The sequence below is a fragment of the Oryzias latipes genome, chromosome 6 (genome assembly GCF_053564925.1).
Source record: "Oryzias latipes strain Hd-rR chromosome 6, Olatipes_Hd-rR_3.1".
Lineage (NCBI taxonomy): Eukaryota > Metazoa > Chordata > Actinopteri > Beloniformes > Adrianichthyidae > Oryzias > Oryzias latipes.
Window position 1 is genome coordinate 26,247,995 of NC_136242.1, and position 17,948 is coordinate 26,265,942.

The 17,948-nt window shown below is 40.4% G+C and overlaps 1 protein-coding gene across 5 annotated transcripts in view; it reads left to right on the top strand.

Moving 5' to 3' along the window:
* The window catches only part of ldlrad3 (low density lipoprotein receptor class A domain containing 3), a 103,897-nt gene that overhangs the window by 26,052 nt on the left and 59,897 nt on the right, over positions 1 to 17,948 (top strand). For all 5 annotated transcript variants that reach the window (XM_023955938.2, XM_023955937.2, XM_078948909.1 and 2 more), the window contains exon 2: positions 8,894 to 9,040. In XM_023955938.2, the coding sequence (XP_023811706.1) occupies positions 8,894 to 9,040 (147 nt within the window). The remainder of the gene's footprint in view (positions 1 to 8,893; positions 9,041 to 17,948) is intronic.

Here is a 17,948-nt window from a genome sequence, read left to right on the forward strand (position 1 = left end):
AAGCAAAAAGGTGACAAAGGAGATGACCTTACAAGAATGAACTGAAAACAAGACACTTGAATATTCCACTCTGAAGGTACTTTATAGAAATGAAGACCGGTGAGAAGGTTTTGAACATGAACCTGGTGTGACTGACAGGTCAACTCAAAACAAACATGACAATTTAAACACTAAAGTGCCCAATTCTAACATCAGCATTTATACTTTTTTCAATTTTTCTGACATAATTGATCATTCGGTGCTTTACGACCTGCTAAGAGTTTTTTTTTTTTTTTTTCCATTCTCGTCAGGTAAAACTGATTAAGTGTGCAACGTTTGTGCAAATGTGAACATTTTGTGTAACTTGTGTTCAGCTTGCGGTGAAATTGAATTAGCTAAAAAATTAAGCGTGATTCTTGCCTAATTAAACTTTATCATCAGTTGCTCGTTTAGCTTTGATTGCCAAGTGACACTAACACGCAGCAGGTTATGGCGGCGGTGATACCTCCACCCAGAACAAATGGCTTTACGGGAGAGATTCACTCTTTATGGCCCAAATATAGACAAAAGCTGATTGTAGAATATTCCGGCTTGCTGTCTGTTAGCATGCATGACTGGCCTTTTCGCTCTCTTTCCCCATTAAGTCCCGCCTCGCTCTGTTGCTCAGTGCTTATGCTTCCTTGCTTGTATGCCTGTCCTCATGGAGGGGCTTTAATTGATGCAGACCAGCTTCTTTACACTTGTTCTTGTTTATGTTGGATGCTTCAGTGAGCCAAAGAACAGGATGGAGAATCTTTTCCTGTCGGTGCCACACACAGCTTCCTGCAAATCGAGTGTCTGTGTGTGGTACAGATTGTGAAAGGGGACAGCCAAATTACCCCCTCCTCTGCTGTGCCTCAAAGCCTCCAGCCTGTATAGCCACCCCTGCTGGAGTTGTGTGTAAAAAAATAATAAAAAGAGTTTCTATCCTTGATCCTGAAGGTGCTAACTTTTTTTTTTTTTTTTTTTAAATCCTGGCCAAGGTTGTATTGATTCTCTCCTTCCTCATCCTCCAACAGGAGTCGACCTTGCTGTCCATGTTTGTATCTACAATATCAGACTGGGCATGCTCCTTTCTTTGTTTTTGAAGTTCAGATAGAATTTCACGTTATTCAATCCACATATTTTTATTCAGCATGGCAGAAGGAGGTGGCGGACAGGTTTCCGAGGATGGAACCCTTTTTTCTTTATTCCCCTACAGTTCTGCTATTTGAGCATTTTACCGTGATGCCTCCTCTTCATTATTATTTTCACCTCTCTGCCCTCATCGTGACAATAAACCGTCAGCCAGGCTTTTTCTGTGTTGCTTTCAGCTTAAGATTGAACTTGAATTCTGGCCTAATCAATGCAGGGCGGCTGTCTGCTGAGGAGCAGGGCAGTGAAGCACTAAATGCACTAATAACAGTCATCTTTTATTTAGATTCACTTCACCAGAAAACTGGTAAAGGCCGCTGCATGAATGTTACAGTTTCAGTTGAAACATTAGAAACCCCTATTGACTGACTCGTCTCTAGTTATTTATTTTATGCTTCTTCCTTTTTAATACAATGTTTTTGTTTTTATTAGTTTCTAAATGTATTGGAAATGGAGCTGAGCATCACTCCCACTAAACTGTAAATCTGGATTGAAAGGGTGACGATTAGGAAAATCTGTTATGTGCCAAATTAGTGATCAATATTGCGATGACGATATGAAAAAAGAGTAAAACAACTGAATCGTCATTTCCATCTAAACAAGTCAACGCTTAAACTAGACTCTTAATGACCCTCGTCTCCATAGGAGGCGGGCATTTAAAAGGTTTCTTTTTGACTGGTTAAATGGACTTTATCTGATTTATTCAATACTTCAAGCTGCCGTTAGATTGTTTATGCATAAGTATAAGCATTAGAAGTAACTATCACAGTTTACGCTGTGTTTTGCGACACAAAATGAATTGTTGATTTATTGTGCGTGTCTATTGAGTGGTACTTATTTACTTCAATGTTGATTCTTTTAAAAAAAAATTATTTAAAACAAACATCATTTGGTTCTGCTAAACCTCTTTGACATGACTAGTGATATAAAGTGAACAAAAGGTGGAACTTGTGTTCAGAAAAATCACAGTTTCTGACATGAAAAAAAAATAACTATCAGATTCATTCATCTAGACAATGAAAGAAAAGCACAGTAAGAGACCACACCAACAAGCAAAGTTTCTTGTGCATCAGGGAGAAAAACAAGTGTGACGGAGGACTGGCATCCCATTTTCTCCAAGGAACGCTGCCTCCGTGATCCTTTTATTGAGAATACAAGTAGGAGGTTACAACTTCCAAGCAGAGAAACAAAGTTGAAAAGTTCATTAGGGGTGTCGTACAATGAAGCTTTTGTCCATGTTTTCAGTTCAAACAGCCCCCTTCCTTGTCTGCTAAGGACAGTGGGATGTAAAACCCCCCCTTCATCCAGGTTTGGGGTAAGAAGTCATCTGTAAACTACAGTTTGAGTGAACAATTAAAAACACATTTGAACAATTATAAAAACAAAAACAATGTCTTTCACACTAAATGAATCTTCTTTTGCATAACAAATTCCAAAAAAATTAAAGGAAAATAAATTATTATTGTTATGGTTTGGTAAAACAATTTCTTTACTTTTTTTTTTTTTTTTTTTTAACTAAGCCCCAACTCTAGAAGTTGTTTTCTTTTTATAGGTGCGGCTAGGGTCAAGGTTGCACTTTGATGGCTGTGCACACCTAAACATCTGTGCTTTTAGGTTTTTAAGATGTTTAAAAAAGACATCCGAAATGAAAATAGTCCTAACAATCTGGAAATTTGCTCTTGACTGTTGATGTAGTTTTTTAAAGAGACTATCAATGAAATGTTTGCAGAGCATTGAAGGTGGTTACTCCCCCAACTTTGGTGCAGGAACTGCTGCTGAATTTGATTTCAACTGCTGCGGGTTCTATCTTTACTCTTTTTTTTTTTTTTTTTTCTTACCTCGATCGCCAATAATGGAAATATAGCTAATACTGTTAATTTTTCTGGTTGCACAGTAGTTCATCTTTTTAGTGTTTTGAAGAAATGGCATCAAAAATTCAAAACATTTTGAAGTGGATGACTTTTTAGTTTAATTTATTAGTTAAGTAAAATTAGCAACACAAATTAAGCTAATAAAGAAGTGTGCTTAAGTCCGGGTCTCTGGTCTTTTTCTTCACCTCTGCAGGAACGTTACATTATCAGTTTCCATTATCCCTGTTTCTGTTTTTCCCAGCCATGCAGATCAAATAGAGGAAATGTTGCATTATGTCATAGTGTGCTGTCAAGTTAGAGGCGCTACAGCTGTTTTTGGAAAGCTCCGCCCACTTCAGCTGCGACAGTGACCTCTTTTCACAGCCCATGAGATGGTTCTATTGGTAAGACAGGGCAGCGTCACCTTGAGCATGCTGGGTAAAAGGTGCTTTTTTTAAATGATTTACTGCAACAACTGTCAAGGAACAGTTGGAAGTGTCAGTGAGAATTGTTTAGCATTTTTGCTGAAGTGGTTTCACCCTGATACCTCGGCGCATTTGGCGGGACAATTCAATATTTGCCGAGACGATTTTCTCCTTTTCATGACTATTTTATGAGACTATTTTCCCATGTACACATCATAAGCCTGTCCATTCCGTCATCACTTAGGGTGTTAAAGTCACCCTGGCCACACAGATACAACCAAGACAAATGCTTTTATTTTGTATTTGCCAGCTTCTGCCTTTTTCTAATTTATTTCCTTGCAAATCACTCAAGGCACACGTTAAACCTTGAGAGTTCTGGCCAGCCTGTCACTCTCGCTTCAAGCACACAAAGGGAGACTTAGTGTGCATGCATTACCATAATAATCATCATTTAGGAGAGCTCAAGGCTTAATAAATTGATCAAGTAGATGCTGATGCTGATTGCAGTCTGTTCAGGGAGTGTCATGCAGCACAATCTGGATTTGACAGGAAGACATTATGTGGGTTTGTGAAGAAAAAAAACAGGATTTAATATGATGCTTGAATATCATGCATGTGTTGATGCTGGGAGCTTTTCTTTCTTATTTTATTAGGTATTAAAAATATAGAAAAGTGCTGAAGAAAGTAAACCATCACAAACTGGGAACAAGGATGCTGGTTTCAAATGCACTCGGCCCCACGCCTCTCCAAATGAAGGTTTTGCTATGAAAACACAACCCTATGACACCAGTGCAGTGGAAGGATTTCAAGGCTTTTTCTTTTGTGCAGGAAGGCAAAAATAACGCAGTTCAGTTTCATTCTTTGTAATTGGACTGCACTTCCTTCGGCGAGATGCGCAGCTGTCCGGCGCCATCCCCGTCTCATCGTTTTTGTGCTTTCCCTTCACGCACATACCGCTGTTCACATCAGAGTTGTGTTGCTGTGCATGATGCCTCGGGCTCACTACAACAAATAATTCAAAGCTTGCTGGATGGACGTTTAAGTCACTATTTATGGACATGGTTGTGTCAATTTAAAGGGTTGCAGCCAAACAAAGCGCATCTAGATTATGGTGTCCCTGTTTTGTAATTATCTCGACCAACTTTAATTGTTAATGTGGTAATAGAGTTCCCTATTTTAGTAATAAACTGCAGCAAGTATTCAAGATAAATAAATTGGACCCTGATGTGTTTAGCTTCCCAAAAGATGGGCTCATAACAGGGTTTGCTATTAGGAATATTAAAGGCAGATTAGAAGAGATGAGGTGTCTGCCAGCCCTCACTCTTCTCCACTCATTTGGCTGACTCGCCGTCGCACACAGAACACTGAGTCCCTTTGCTGTAGCTCCGTGGCCTCAAAGCAGCATATCTATTAACCTGCTGCCTCCCTTTCCACCCGCTCTCTGAATGCAGTCTGCATGACTCTCTGTTGTTTTGGTTCTCTGTGTGTCTGAATGAACACTTCAGACCTGTTTTAGGATTAAGCTTAAATGTGATTATTGGGAATTTACAATTCCGCCGTTCGGTTTTCGAATGTCGCATGGACACAAACGTTTACTGTATGCGAAAGGGCTGGGTTTAAAAAAAAAAGTTTCATCAGTATTAATTTTAGTTTAAAAATGTCAAATCAGCATAAATCAATGTTCTTTTAAAGTAATTTGAAAAGTTATTTTTTAAAGTAAGGATTCCTAATATGACTGATGAAACGTCCACTTTTGTTCAGTTTCAATTGTTATGTGAGAAATGTTTCTCAAACAAAACAGTTTTTAGTAGATCTATGAATGTAGTGTGTTACAAACACGTTCTAGAATGACTGGAAATGCAGGTAACCCTTGTGCTATCCTAGGCACTTTAACGTTGGGAGTGGGGTCATCTGGACCCCACAAGACAGTGCGCTGAAGCTTTTTTCTTCAATGATTTGGGATATTTACTGATGTCCATGGATTACATGAAATCCTCTTCACCTTTATCCACGTTTTTCATGGTAAGGATAACACGTCAATGTAAGGCTAGGGTCATTTTGACCCCCCAAGATAGCACAAGGGTTAATAAAGTCTGACTGACACTTTTCTCTCACTTATTGTATAGTTCGGTGCACCCTATAATGCGGAAAACATGTTACAGTTTATAATACCAGAGACACAACACACAGACAGAATCTTAGTTTGGATGAAGTTAGAAGTTGTCAATGGTTCCCTTCCTTGGCTCTACCTATCATAGGTAAGTCGGGGAGTAGAAACCCTCCATTTTGATTGGACACCAAAGCAGAGCAGGCCCTGAATGCAACCAAAGCTGACCCTATCATACAATAGCAAACATAAGACTGGCTTTTTTCAGAAAGGTAACACTGAACTGAACTAAAGTGCATCCAGAACTGTGCGCTCCAAAACACCCAAAAGCATCCATTTCAAACACCACCGAGGAGCTGCTCTCTGCAGCATTCCGCAAGAACTTTTGAGACTGATATAACTTTGTTTACCAAAACAACAAACTGCAAAGTTCAAAATTCTTCAACCAAAAAAGTTTACTGAAAGTGTGAACAGCAAGTTTATACTGTGACATTTTATATATTTACTGGAATCTATTTGAGTGTCTATTATAAAAACAAAAAGTTAAATAAACCAATTGTACTTTTATTGCGGAACATATAGCAGGTCTTTACATCATCTCCAAAACTCCTGAGAGGACTGTGGCATCGCCTCTGAGAGATGATCTGTAGGTGGTTTTCAGCATCTGTCAGCAGAGAGAGGCTGATGTAAGAACAGTTTATTATGTGTCAGTTAGTTGGGATCAGACTGACTCTGCTGCGCAAATATCAGCTGACACAAGTGACAGTGTGTGCTTCAGTTAGCATTTCATTAGCGCTCAAATGTCAAAGGTTCCTGTGTGTATTTGTGCACATTTATAGATGTAGAGACAGAAAAAAGATCTTTAGGAGTAACTTCTCTACATGATTGATTGACCTAATATTGATTTTTTGACTTGGATTCAATATTTTTTAATTAAAAAACAAAAAAAGTAGAAATCTATATTTGTCTTCAAACAGAATTTCATAGTTATGACATAAAGTAGCATTTAGATATTGGCGGTACTTTTGGGAAATAATCTGAACCTAGACATGCTTACTGATGTTTTTGTGGAGCTCTTTAAAATACATAAACCTGATCTCTCAATGTCATCTGTGTCTTCCGTGCATTGACTGAATATAAGTTATTTCAGATCACCAGTGGAGCCAGTTAATATAATATTTGTGTATTTTGTGCTGCAAGCACCAAATTCCGCATGGATGTACCTTAGGATCCCTTCTTTTAGAAAAGCACGTTAGCCATGAGAATATTTTAAAATGTATGTAATGTATATATAATATTCATATGGTAGTATTATTAGGGCACCCCTCAAGTATAAATACAGCATTTTGTGCATAAACAGCATCTTTACAAATGGCCGCCATTTTGGATTTTACTTGTGGCTAATTTGCTTTTCTAAAAGAGGGGATCCTATTGTCTTGGCCCCTATAGGGTCGTAGAGAAAAGCAGCCATATTGCAAGTGTAATGCAGGTGTGTGTGTCCTTCCCTTATACGCCCAGCTCAAAGGTGTTGTTGAAAATGCTACTTGTGCATGTAGTAAGTGTATCGTGAAGTATTAGTAATCTAAGTTGCATACCCTTTGATGTACGGATGATGCTGTTGTTCAATGCCGATACGCCACACTCTAGTTGATAGTAGTACCGGTCCCTTTGGGACCTTACTCTACTCAATAGTAGTCTCCTGTAGGACACCTGTAGGATGTCCAAACAAACTACGCTGTGATTATCTCATTTCGAACAGCCAGGCTGCACACAAGCAGCACGTACTTATCACACGAACAGCACTCCCTGGACTGGTCATGGAATTCACAGTATTTGGAGGGGTTAAAAAATGAAACATCTATACGCGGCGCATCTGCGTCTCACATGTAGAGCCGTGACGGTGTGGGATTTTTGATCACCGCGGTGATGAACCAGCAGACCAAACACAAATTCCCCAGGCAGCCGCATCGCAAATGAATACAATTACAATGCAGAATTCTTTATTAACAAATAACAGTAACAACCAACTACTAACTATCAAACTAATGAACTAACTATATAGGTGTTGTAGAATTACTATGTGTGTCTGTGCGCTGCGTGTGTAGAAGGAAGGAGCGCGCAGACGTGTGTAGGAGGATGCGCGTGTTGATTCTTCTGCAGCAGACCGCTCTCGAGCTGCACGCGAGTTTCACCTGTGCTCTCTGGTAATATATTATTTATTGCCCAGTAATAAACGAGACTGCAGACACTTTGTCACCTTTCTGGTAGCCATGAAGCCTGACACCCATGAAGAAGGCGGGGCAGGAGGCTCCGCCTTTGTTTATACTGACACGTAACATTGCGCTGCACAAAATAGTTCCCAAACAAAACATGTAGTGATATTCATGGAAATCTAACAGTGTGCGTTCATGTTTGGTGTTACCGAGTGAAGGAGAACAGTAATAAACCCCCTCCCAACACAAAATATTCCGGCGGGCGGCCGTGTCGCGCACTTAAGAACGCACACAGCTTGTAATGGAAATGATTACAATGGAAATGAATGATTAGAACCCAGTAAATTTGTTGTATTTCCTCGCGAGACGGAAACTTCTGTTGTAGAATGAGGATGTGTATTCTTGTTGGATTTCAAAATATTATTGAGGTGAAATGTTAATGGATTGCTGCCAAGTACCATCCACCATTGCATTGTTATTCTTATTCTGTAGCACTTTTCTTGCCCCCATAGGCAGAATGGCTGTGCAGTGACCCTATGTCTTTTTTAGAGTAAACTCAGCTGTCATTAAACAGCGAAAGGTCCAAACCCTTCCACAGCAGGTGCACCCTCGGTAACCTGCTTTCAAGTTTAATGAAGTGGCCAACCAAGTGCCCCCCGAACTTCAGCGCTGCAGCATCAAAGTGTTCTCTGGCGTGGCCAGGAGTCCTCATTAATGTCACACGGTTTTGTTTATGAGCTGAAGCGCTCACTGCGTGGTGTCAGACAGCATCTAAAGGGCCATGTTTCACATTCCAGCACATTATACCACAGCTGCACTGCGTCAACAATATGACAGATGCCATTCAGAGCAGAAATGGGTGTTTCTGTTCTGTATTTGCTTGTATAACAACCTTTATGCTTATGATATAAATGTGTATCTTTTTGCATCCCACAGGGGCATGTTGGGGGTCTATTACATACATAGAGCTTTTTTAACTCTTTTTTTCTAAGGGGGAGGGGGTTGTTTTTGCATCTTTCTCATAAAAGGCCTTTTTATCCATGTCTTATATCTGTCTTATTAGGAATTGTCTTCAACCTTTGGATTTCCTTGTAAGTCGAGCAGCTTTGAACTTTCTGCTTCTTTCTTTGTTTGTTTGCAAATCAGAGAGCCAGCTGCTTCCTGGGAATAATTTCACCACCGAGTGCAACATTCCTGGAAACTTCATGTGTGGGGATGGGAAGTGTGTTCCGGGCGGCTGGCAGTGTGACGGATTACCCGACTGCTCTGACAAGAGCGACGAAAAAGGCTGTCGTAAGTTCAAACTAAAAAAGCAAATGTCCTTTTTGGCTCCCTAGAATCAAAGTATTTAAACAAGAGCACCCATCTGAAGTCACACTGTGCTCTCATAGAGCTTTAACTCTTCATGCTGAACACTGTTTTGCTTGATCTGCTTTTTTACTCAAAGCAATTATGGCCAGTTCTCTGCCAGTTTCTTTAAAGCCCCCCTTCCAGTGCATCTTTCTTTTCTGTTTTCCAACCTTGGCCCTGGTTTAGAATCAGGCTGAATACTATCAAAGCGCTGGCTGATGACCTTTGTGTGCATGGATAATTGTTCATTTTTCATCCTCACTTTTATTTGGTTCCGATCACATGGGTCCTCTTTGTCAACCCCCCCCCCCCCCCCCCCCCCCCCCACACACACACTAGCTAAGCCTGTGAAGATGGAATTGTTGATAAAGATTGTCTTCGAACTTCTGCCTCGCTCAATCGAAACCCCTGTCATCCAATAAAAATGCTTATTTAAATGTCTTAACCTCCTGTTTTTTCTCCAGGAAGGTCTTAATTCATCTCACCTAATGATTCTCCAGCTTCCAGCTCAGAGTTCGCTCAGAGCAACGTGTTTTTGACCACAAATTTACAAACGTTTTCCCTAAAGCCTTTTTTTCTTCCTAACCTGGCTTATTCTGAGCAGGAAAAGGAAAAGATCCCGTATCGTTTGTCTTCTGTTCTATCAGCCTCGCTGATTCCCTTCCTCCCTCCAGCCGCTGCTTCTCTGGTTGTTGTTGTCTGTCACTGGCGGCTCAGGAAGACAATTTTGGACGATGTTTTGTCCGCGGGCACATCAGCACACTCACAGCATGGAAAGCTACACTCGGCTGTCATCAGTCACTTTGCCGCGCTGTAGCCAATCTGGTTAAATATACCTCAAACTCTTCACTGCTGCAATTTGCAATAATAACCCTCCTACTCAGATTTATTCTGCATCTTTTAGAATCACTTAGTGATCTTTGAAACAGCCGATGAAAGCAGTATTAAAAGCTTTTGAGGAAATTCCGCTAACTGACATTAATCTAATAATAATTTCTCTAGAATCTACTGATAAACCAGTATGTTTGCTCGTTTTTGACCCTACATGTACAGTTTTCTCCCAAAGATAACCTTTATCTTCAGGCATCACACTCACTCTGACTTGGCTGTCAGAGGAGCATTTGTGTTGGACGTCTGCATTATCTCTTCTGGCGTAAGTGGGCCTTATTTTCCCAAAATAGACGGCGAGTTGTCAGGCTGCACCTCGGACTTCGTTGGACTCTCTGCAGAAACCAGCATTAGACAGATGATGGAAGAACAGGAAGGAAAATAAGGAGCAAACAGGAGGATTCATGGCGGTGCCTTCAGCTGACGTTCTGTCAAGATGTGTTGTTATCTAAGTAGAACACAATGCCTGGAAATTTGAAGACTGCAGCTCTCAGGTCTCTTCAGATGGATTCATAATTAGTCATCCCCTACTAGGAAAATGTCCACACACACACACACTCGGTTGTCTGCGTTGCCATCGGGATGACAGTTTGTTGACTTAGCCCATTCTCCTTCTGTGTTTGCGTTACATAGTGTGTGTGTCTCACAAGAGGAAAAAAAAAAAAAGGAAAGATGGAGTGTTTGCCATCACAGTGGTTGCTAAGGAGCCGGTGCAGTCTTGACCACTGCGGGATATTTAATTTCCTGCTATTTGTAACCTGAGCAGATCTTACAGAAATTTGGATTGTTTTGATTTCCTTTCATCTTTTACTTACCATATTTTCTTTTAGGATACACTGTATTACAAGGCGCACCATCAATAAATGGTTTATTTATAAACTTGTGTCATACGTAAGGCGCATTGAAATATGAGGCGAATTAAGTAAAGAAAAGAAAAGATTCAGAGATAGTCTGTTTGTCGGTCAGACTTTATCTACATTCAAAGAGTAGAAGTTGTTTTTGACACTACACGTTTGCTATGTTAGTGTAATTACGATACTTGTGAATCCCAATTTTGTTTGCAACACTTAAAAAACAGACTAATAGCACTTAAACAGACGTCACTTTGACTATGCTATCTCCCAACCAAATTAGTAAATCGTAAACAAACAGCCTAACTCCCAACATTGTTTGCAACACGTAATAAAGAAACGACTAAAACAAACGTTACTTTGACTACTCGAACTCCTAGCCTTGTTTGTAACGAGGAAAAAAAAAACATACAATAAAACTCAACCCTGTTTGCAACTTGTCACACACAGACTGATACAACTAAAACTGACTACGTTAACGCTCAACCTCATTTAGTACGTAATAAAAACATAATTCGATATCGCCACAATATAGCCATTTTAGCACATATACAATAACAAACAACCTTGTTTTTAACTCTTAAAACCAGACTGATACTTCTAACACAAACGGTACTCTTAATACCTTAACTCCCAGCTTAGTTAGTAACATGTAAAAAAAAAAAAAAATCACAGTCCAACATCACTACACGTTAGCCATGTTGGCATCTTTACGACACCACTTAACCTTGTTTGAAACTGCTTTAACACCATTAAGCACAACCAGTTTAAATACTTATATTAGGCACTCCAGATTTTGATTGTTTTTTGAAAAGAAATTGACGCTTTTAAACCTGCCTTATTGTGCGGAAAATACATGCAAGTTTTCTACAAATGTAGTCCTTGGGAACGTATCTAGGTCATAAAACATGTCCTTTCTAATAACCGTACCCTTCTTAATGTTGTTAGTTATGCCCTTTTTTTCGTTTAGTTAAGATACAACAACACAGGAAACCCTCTGGAGCAATTTTTGCCTGTGATCAAGGTCTATTTTTATCACATGCATTCACCCCAGAAGACAGCTGTGGAAGATTCCCTTTAAGCCGACCAGCCAGCAGATTGCATTGATGTGAATGTCTCTGATAGAAGGAGTACTCACTTGGTGCCTGCAGTAGAGGTCTAATGTGGGGACATCTCCCCGCTGTCTCATTACCGACTATCTTGTTTTTGGAAACTGTGAGGGGAGAAAAAAAAAAGAAAAAAAGAAGCGTCTTAGACCAACACTGATCATGGCGACTTCAGTTCAATTTAGAATCTGTTTGCAGCCTGGGAAAAAAAAAGTTCTGCCTAAACGCAAACAAGCACACATGCTCGCTCAAATGAGGAAGCATCAGTCCAATCCAGAAGGCAATATGGTGTTTTATATTTATATTTACTCATGGGCAGGTTCCTCCCACTCATGAACTACAGATGACATTTTCTGGAAGATTTTCCCTCAAAACTGAACTCCTCTCTATCTCCACTGTCCTGATTTTTGTTCTGTTTTGATTTAAAAAGGGAAAGGTTTTGAAGAGAAGGGTAACAGCTGAATCTTGTCTGGGTCGCCGCAATTGCAAATGCGGTCCAGTCTGTCACGTCTGATGGGCTGCCAAGAACTGGCTCATGGATGATGAGAAATGTTTATCCGTCAGGAAAAAGGCTGGCTTTTAGACTTTTTTTTTTCCCCAAACCTCCCTGCTTCTCCTCTCCTGTTTGTTTGTTACCCTGCTCCCCTCCAGCACAGAGGTCAACTTCATTCATGTAAATACTTTCCTCTGCCTTTTTCACTCTGCGCTTGGAGAAGAGAGGCTTGGCCTCATAAAAAAATACAAAAATAAATAAAAAAGCCCTGGGTGATGGCATTAAAAGATTCCCTGCAACGTTTTATAGTCCAGCTGGTGGAGGCTTGTAAAAGAAGTTTACATTTTGCTGCATTTTAATGGATGTGTAGTCTTTGAAGCAGGTCCACTAAAATGATTTGTTCTCTGATATTTCTTGGTTGTATTTAACTCTTTAACACCCTTTTTTTCTGGGTCTTTTTTTTTTTTTCATTTTCCGCTCCAGAAACCGTACACCGCATGTAGAAGTGCTGCTTGGCAGCGGGATGACTTCACAATCGTTCTCCGTGTGGCACAGAGCTCTCCACCTAGCAGCAGCTCCGGCTCACAGGCTGTGCTCGTGGTGTTGTGTTTGATGCCGGTTGGTTTTAAAGTCACAATTTGATGTTTTTGCAGTGCGCATCCACAGATTTGTATTGCGTGAATCCACATAGATATTCAGACTGTTTTTTTTACTTTTATTCCGAGAACAGTGACGAGTGGCGGCCTGTGCTGAATGTGGGAAGTGCTTCACATGTGAGGATTCTTCACGATGAAATGCTACTTTTCGGTTCAGTATCAGCTTCGACTCGCCCCACATTCTTTTTCTCTCGTTTTTCTTTTCAGAAACAGTTGAAAAAAACATTGTTTTTTCACCTTGCTGAAAACTGTTTTTATATAAAGGAAAAACGCTGCATCAAATTCAGAGTCGCTGAGTTAGGAGACAGCAGTGAAGTGCCAGTCCTAAACTAGAAAACACTGTCAGGTGGAGCATTGCTTCTTGACCTTGACACGTCCTCTGTAATATTTTACTTGTACAGGTTATATTTATCACATGTGATCAATTACAGAGACTATAGGCTTATGTAACACACAAATAAAAAATGAAAATAATTGACAGCTTTAAAACAATATAAGTACAAAAATAATACAATAAAAAACTCCAACTGTTGGACATTTTTGTTGGGAAAAGGAAATATTATAGCACTATGTGTCTAAATTCTCAGGTCTCATAAGACTTTCTGTTGACTTGTTATCTTGTTTGTGAGGTTTTCTCTTTGACTTCTTAAAAATAAACTGAAAAGCCCTGTAGAAAAAACAAAAGACTTCTGAACAAAGAATAAATGACTACGTGTCATATGAAACTGCAGATGAAGATAATTATCAGCTTAAATGCGACTCTATCGTTCTCTGTGTGGCATTGTTCGGCAGCAACACTTGCTGCCTAGCAAACGTTCATCTTCCAAACCCGCTTTATTTCTTTTACAGTTACAGGTTGCTGGGGCCTATCCTTTTTTTTTTTTTACTTGTTCTATCCAACTGCTGAGCAAACAGCTTAGATCTGAAGGCCATTTGTGTTGGACAGGTTTTACTATCACAAAAAGAGGTTATAGAACTTTGAGAAACCAGGGTGTAGATTTGTATAAACCTCTTTTTGTTGTATTATTTTTTATTTATTAGTTACATTTAGTGTGTGTGTGGGGAGGGAGAGGGGAAGAATATGAGGGGGGGGGGGGGTGAAGGAGAATAAAGGGAAGAGAGGTGAGAAAGTGGGGGATACAAGTACTGATTTGAATAAGTTATTATTTTAAGCTGTAACAATTATACCAAATCTGCAGGAAAGACAAATATTACATCAAGGTGAAATTCTGACACGAAGATGAGAGGAAAATATCTGTCCATTAATACACTGTGGGTAAGGAGGAGGGATGAAGCAGACAGGGAGCAGTGTGGCAGTGTGCACGTGGGGGTGGAGATACATGCATGCTGCCGAACTGAACTGTGTGTTCATAAGGGGAACCAGATCCTCGCCAGCCAGACCAGGAGGAGAGGAGAGACCCCCAGGCCAGGAGCACCCCCGGCATTGGGACTCAAGCAGCCCAGGAGGTAGGGAGGAGGGGACCGCCCACCCAGCCATGGGGGCCACCAGGCGCCAGATACCGAGACAAAAGCCAAGGACGAGGCCAGGGCCCCCGAGAACCCATGAGCCACCCACTACCCAACCGGCGCCCCGTCTCCACAAGCCAGCCCCGGCACCCGACCCGAGCAACCCAGAGATCGCCGCTGGGGCCTATCCTAACTACTGTGTGGTGAAGGTGGTGTCCATCGGAATGCCACACAACCATACACACTCACATTCACACCTAGAGACAATTCAGAACCATCAATGAATCCATGGAGCATGCTGTTGGACTGTGTGTGGTAGGGAACTGGAGAGCTCAGAAAAGAAAAATGTTGAGGAAACTTATTGAAAGGAAATATGTGTTAAATAATTTTTTTTAGGATTTTCCATTTTAACTTTTTTTATAAATTCAACTGAAATTGCAGATGTGGAATAAATGTGACAAAGAAAAATCCCATAAAGTAACGTAATGATTTAAAAAAGGAATAACACTCACAGATGTAAAAGATGCCTTTTTTTTGTAAAGTAAATCATTTTATTAGCTCTTAAGAGAGCCTCCTAACGTCAACCTTGAACTTATTTATGAAAGGACACTGATGACGCCATGATAATAGCTAGCCCTTCTTCTTTTCATATCAAACAAAGACCAGTATGACAGATATTTCAAGCTTAGCCCAACATTCATCTGGTTGGTTTGCAGTTAGGTTCAGGCTCTCCGATTCTGACCAGGAGCTTTTGTGTGACTGTCCACCTCCAGTCCAGAAGTGCAACCTAGCGGGAGAGACGACCTTATGTGGTGGCATGTTCAAGAGGACCTCAGGCAGATATTCATGAGTTGGGTGTTGAAGAATTCCTCACACAAAGAGGTCAAAAGTAGTGTCCTTTTCCCTGGTGTCCATAGCACCAGCCTGGGAGAGTGTTCGACGAAATAGTTGCTGACAGAAAAGAGAAGGCGGAGAGCTGACTGAGCTTAGTGAGCCTCAGAGCCAGGATTAGCCTTTTCGCCCTTGTCTGAGCAAGGCATAAGCAACCAAGAGAGCAAATTCTTAGCGGGGGAAGAGTGGAGGGGGGGCTGGGTGAGCGGTGTTGCAGAAATTCATTTTTAAAGTAAAAAAAAAAAAATGAAGGTTCTGTTTTCAAGCAATGCTGGCCTTCTTAAAGGACTGTAGCCTCTGTGGCAAACAAAGGACTCTTTTCGCTGCAAACTCTTTTATATGCCTTTAAACGGCTGAGCCCTCACCAAATGGTGGTGATCACAAAGCAAAGAGCAGAATCGTGGGACCCTAACAAGAGACTGTTGACATCCCAATGTTCTGCTCAGATTTTGGTCGTTGAATTTCTTTAATCATGACAGTGAAGCCGTGGCTTCTTCTTCCATTCTCAGTTTTTTTTTGTTATGTTGGCACAGAATTGTTTCACAAAATTTTGAACTGTGAATTAAACATGAAAACCCGTCCTAAAAGAAAGTTTTTGAAGATGAGGAGGATTTGAAATATTTTTTATCATGTGTTTCCAGTTTTTACTCAATTATCTGAATGTCATTTTATGCTGCTGGCTTCCTTAGCCTATATATACACACATGGATGTACACAATTTACATTTCAATCACCCTAGCAGATGATATCACAGAAGGGATCAATAAATTGGAAATTTACAGTGTTGATGTATCACTTTTCACGGTCTCGCACTTTTGTGGATATTTACATTTTTCTTCAGTGCAAGTGTGCAAAGAAAAGTGTGAAAATGTTAGTGTCTGTCTGAGAAAAGAGAATAAAGTGTGTACTAGTGCGGGGTTTTACATAATACAATAATATAACCCTACTTCACAGATTACACCTATCGCTGGTTATTTTTGCTTAACAACCGTGATAAACGCAGGAACACTGTATACTACTAAATTTCCTTTCTCATCTAGTTTCTTTCTGTTGAGGTCTGATTGCTGATGTACTATATTTTCGTTGGATACCAGCTTAGTGACTATGTGTATGAGTGTCTTCCCTGAGACTAGGAGGTCGTAGGTTCAAATCCACGCTTAGGTCATACCAAGGGCTCTAAAAATGGGACCCAAAGCTTCCCTGCTTGACCCTCAACATTAAAAGGTTGGATCAGGGGGTTAAACCACCAAATGGTTCCCAAGTGCGGCTGTGGCTGCAGCTCACCACTACCCCAGGGGATGGGTCCAAGCCTGAGATGGAATTTCTCATGCCAGGTCTGGAACAGCTAATGGGCCGTCAAGCTGAATACTTTCCTCGGATATAGAAGCTCATTTATAAAGTCCCACTCCGATCATCTTTTCATTTTCGGGTAAAAGCATTCCCAGTTGTTTTTTTAATTATTATTGTGCAGTTTGTTTGTTTTTTTGCCAAACATTGTGTCATTTTCTGGGACACCTTTTCTCTAGATTTCTCTAGTTTGTTAGGAATTTGCCTCTGAGTTGTGGGCAAGATCGTTACTGCAGAGCTCTCCCGCCAGCTTACAGCCCCTCACAACCCCAACCTAACAATACCAGTACAACAAGAATGGCGAGCTATACTGGATCTCTCCAGCTGTGCAGTTTTGAGCCAGATGCTCAGACGAGGAAATCAAAGACGTTAATGAATCTATTTGTCTGTAAGTTGATCAGGGAGCTATCGTGTGGCTAGCCAATTATAGCTCTTACGTCATTGCTCCAAGCTTTTTCCAATTGAATTTTTTTGTCTGCTCCTGACTCACGACGACTTCAATAAAAAAATCCTCAGAAATGCATCATTGAGAAAAACGCTACAAGAACACAGAAGAAAGAAGAGATTTTGAGTTTTTCATTTTTGGAACTGGAACACAGAAGGATTTTTGCTTTTAGAAATAAATACATTGGAGAAAATACTGAAAGCAGAAAAGTCTAATGGGACTGTAAGGGATTATATTATTATCATGGAGCGAGTACAAATTCGATCTTATCCAGTGTCTCGCTCTGACTCAGCCTCTTGCTGCCACATATATATTTTTTAAGTATTTTTTACCAAATGCTATTATAGTTTAAGTCAGAGTCAGAATTAATTCAAAGCGATCGCTTACAAATCTTCCAAAGAATCAAAAATGCTGTCTGATCATTTTAAGAGAAGCATTGTTGGACGGTTCAGTTCAAACGAGACTGTTTTAGCGTCGTCGTCGCCTTTCGTCGGAACGTTTCTGCACAGTTATTTTAGGGCAGATCACAGGCCAAGCTGTTCAATTATCACTTTATGCGTATCCTTTTTTTTCTTTTTGAAGTCAAACAGGATTTTATCCAAGTGGAACAGCTTAGCAAAATTACCACTGGCTTTTACATTCTTTTACCCTCACATAAAGGAAGCTCTAGCATGTAACACCTTCTATAGATGAGTATTGTCTTGTCC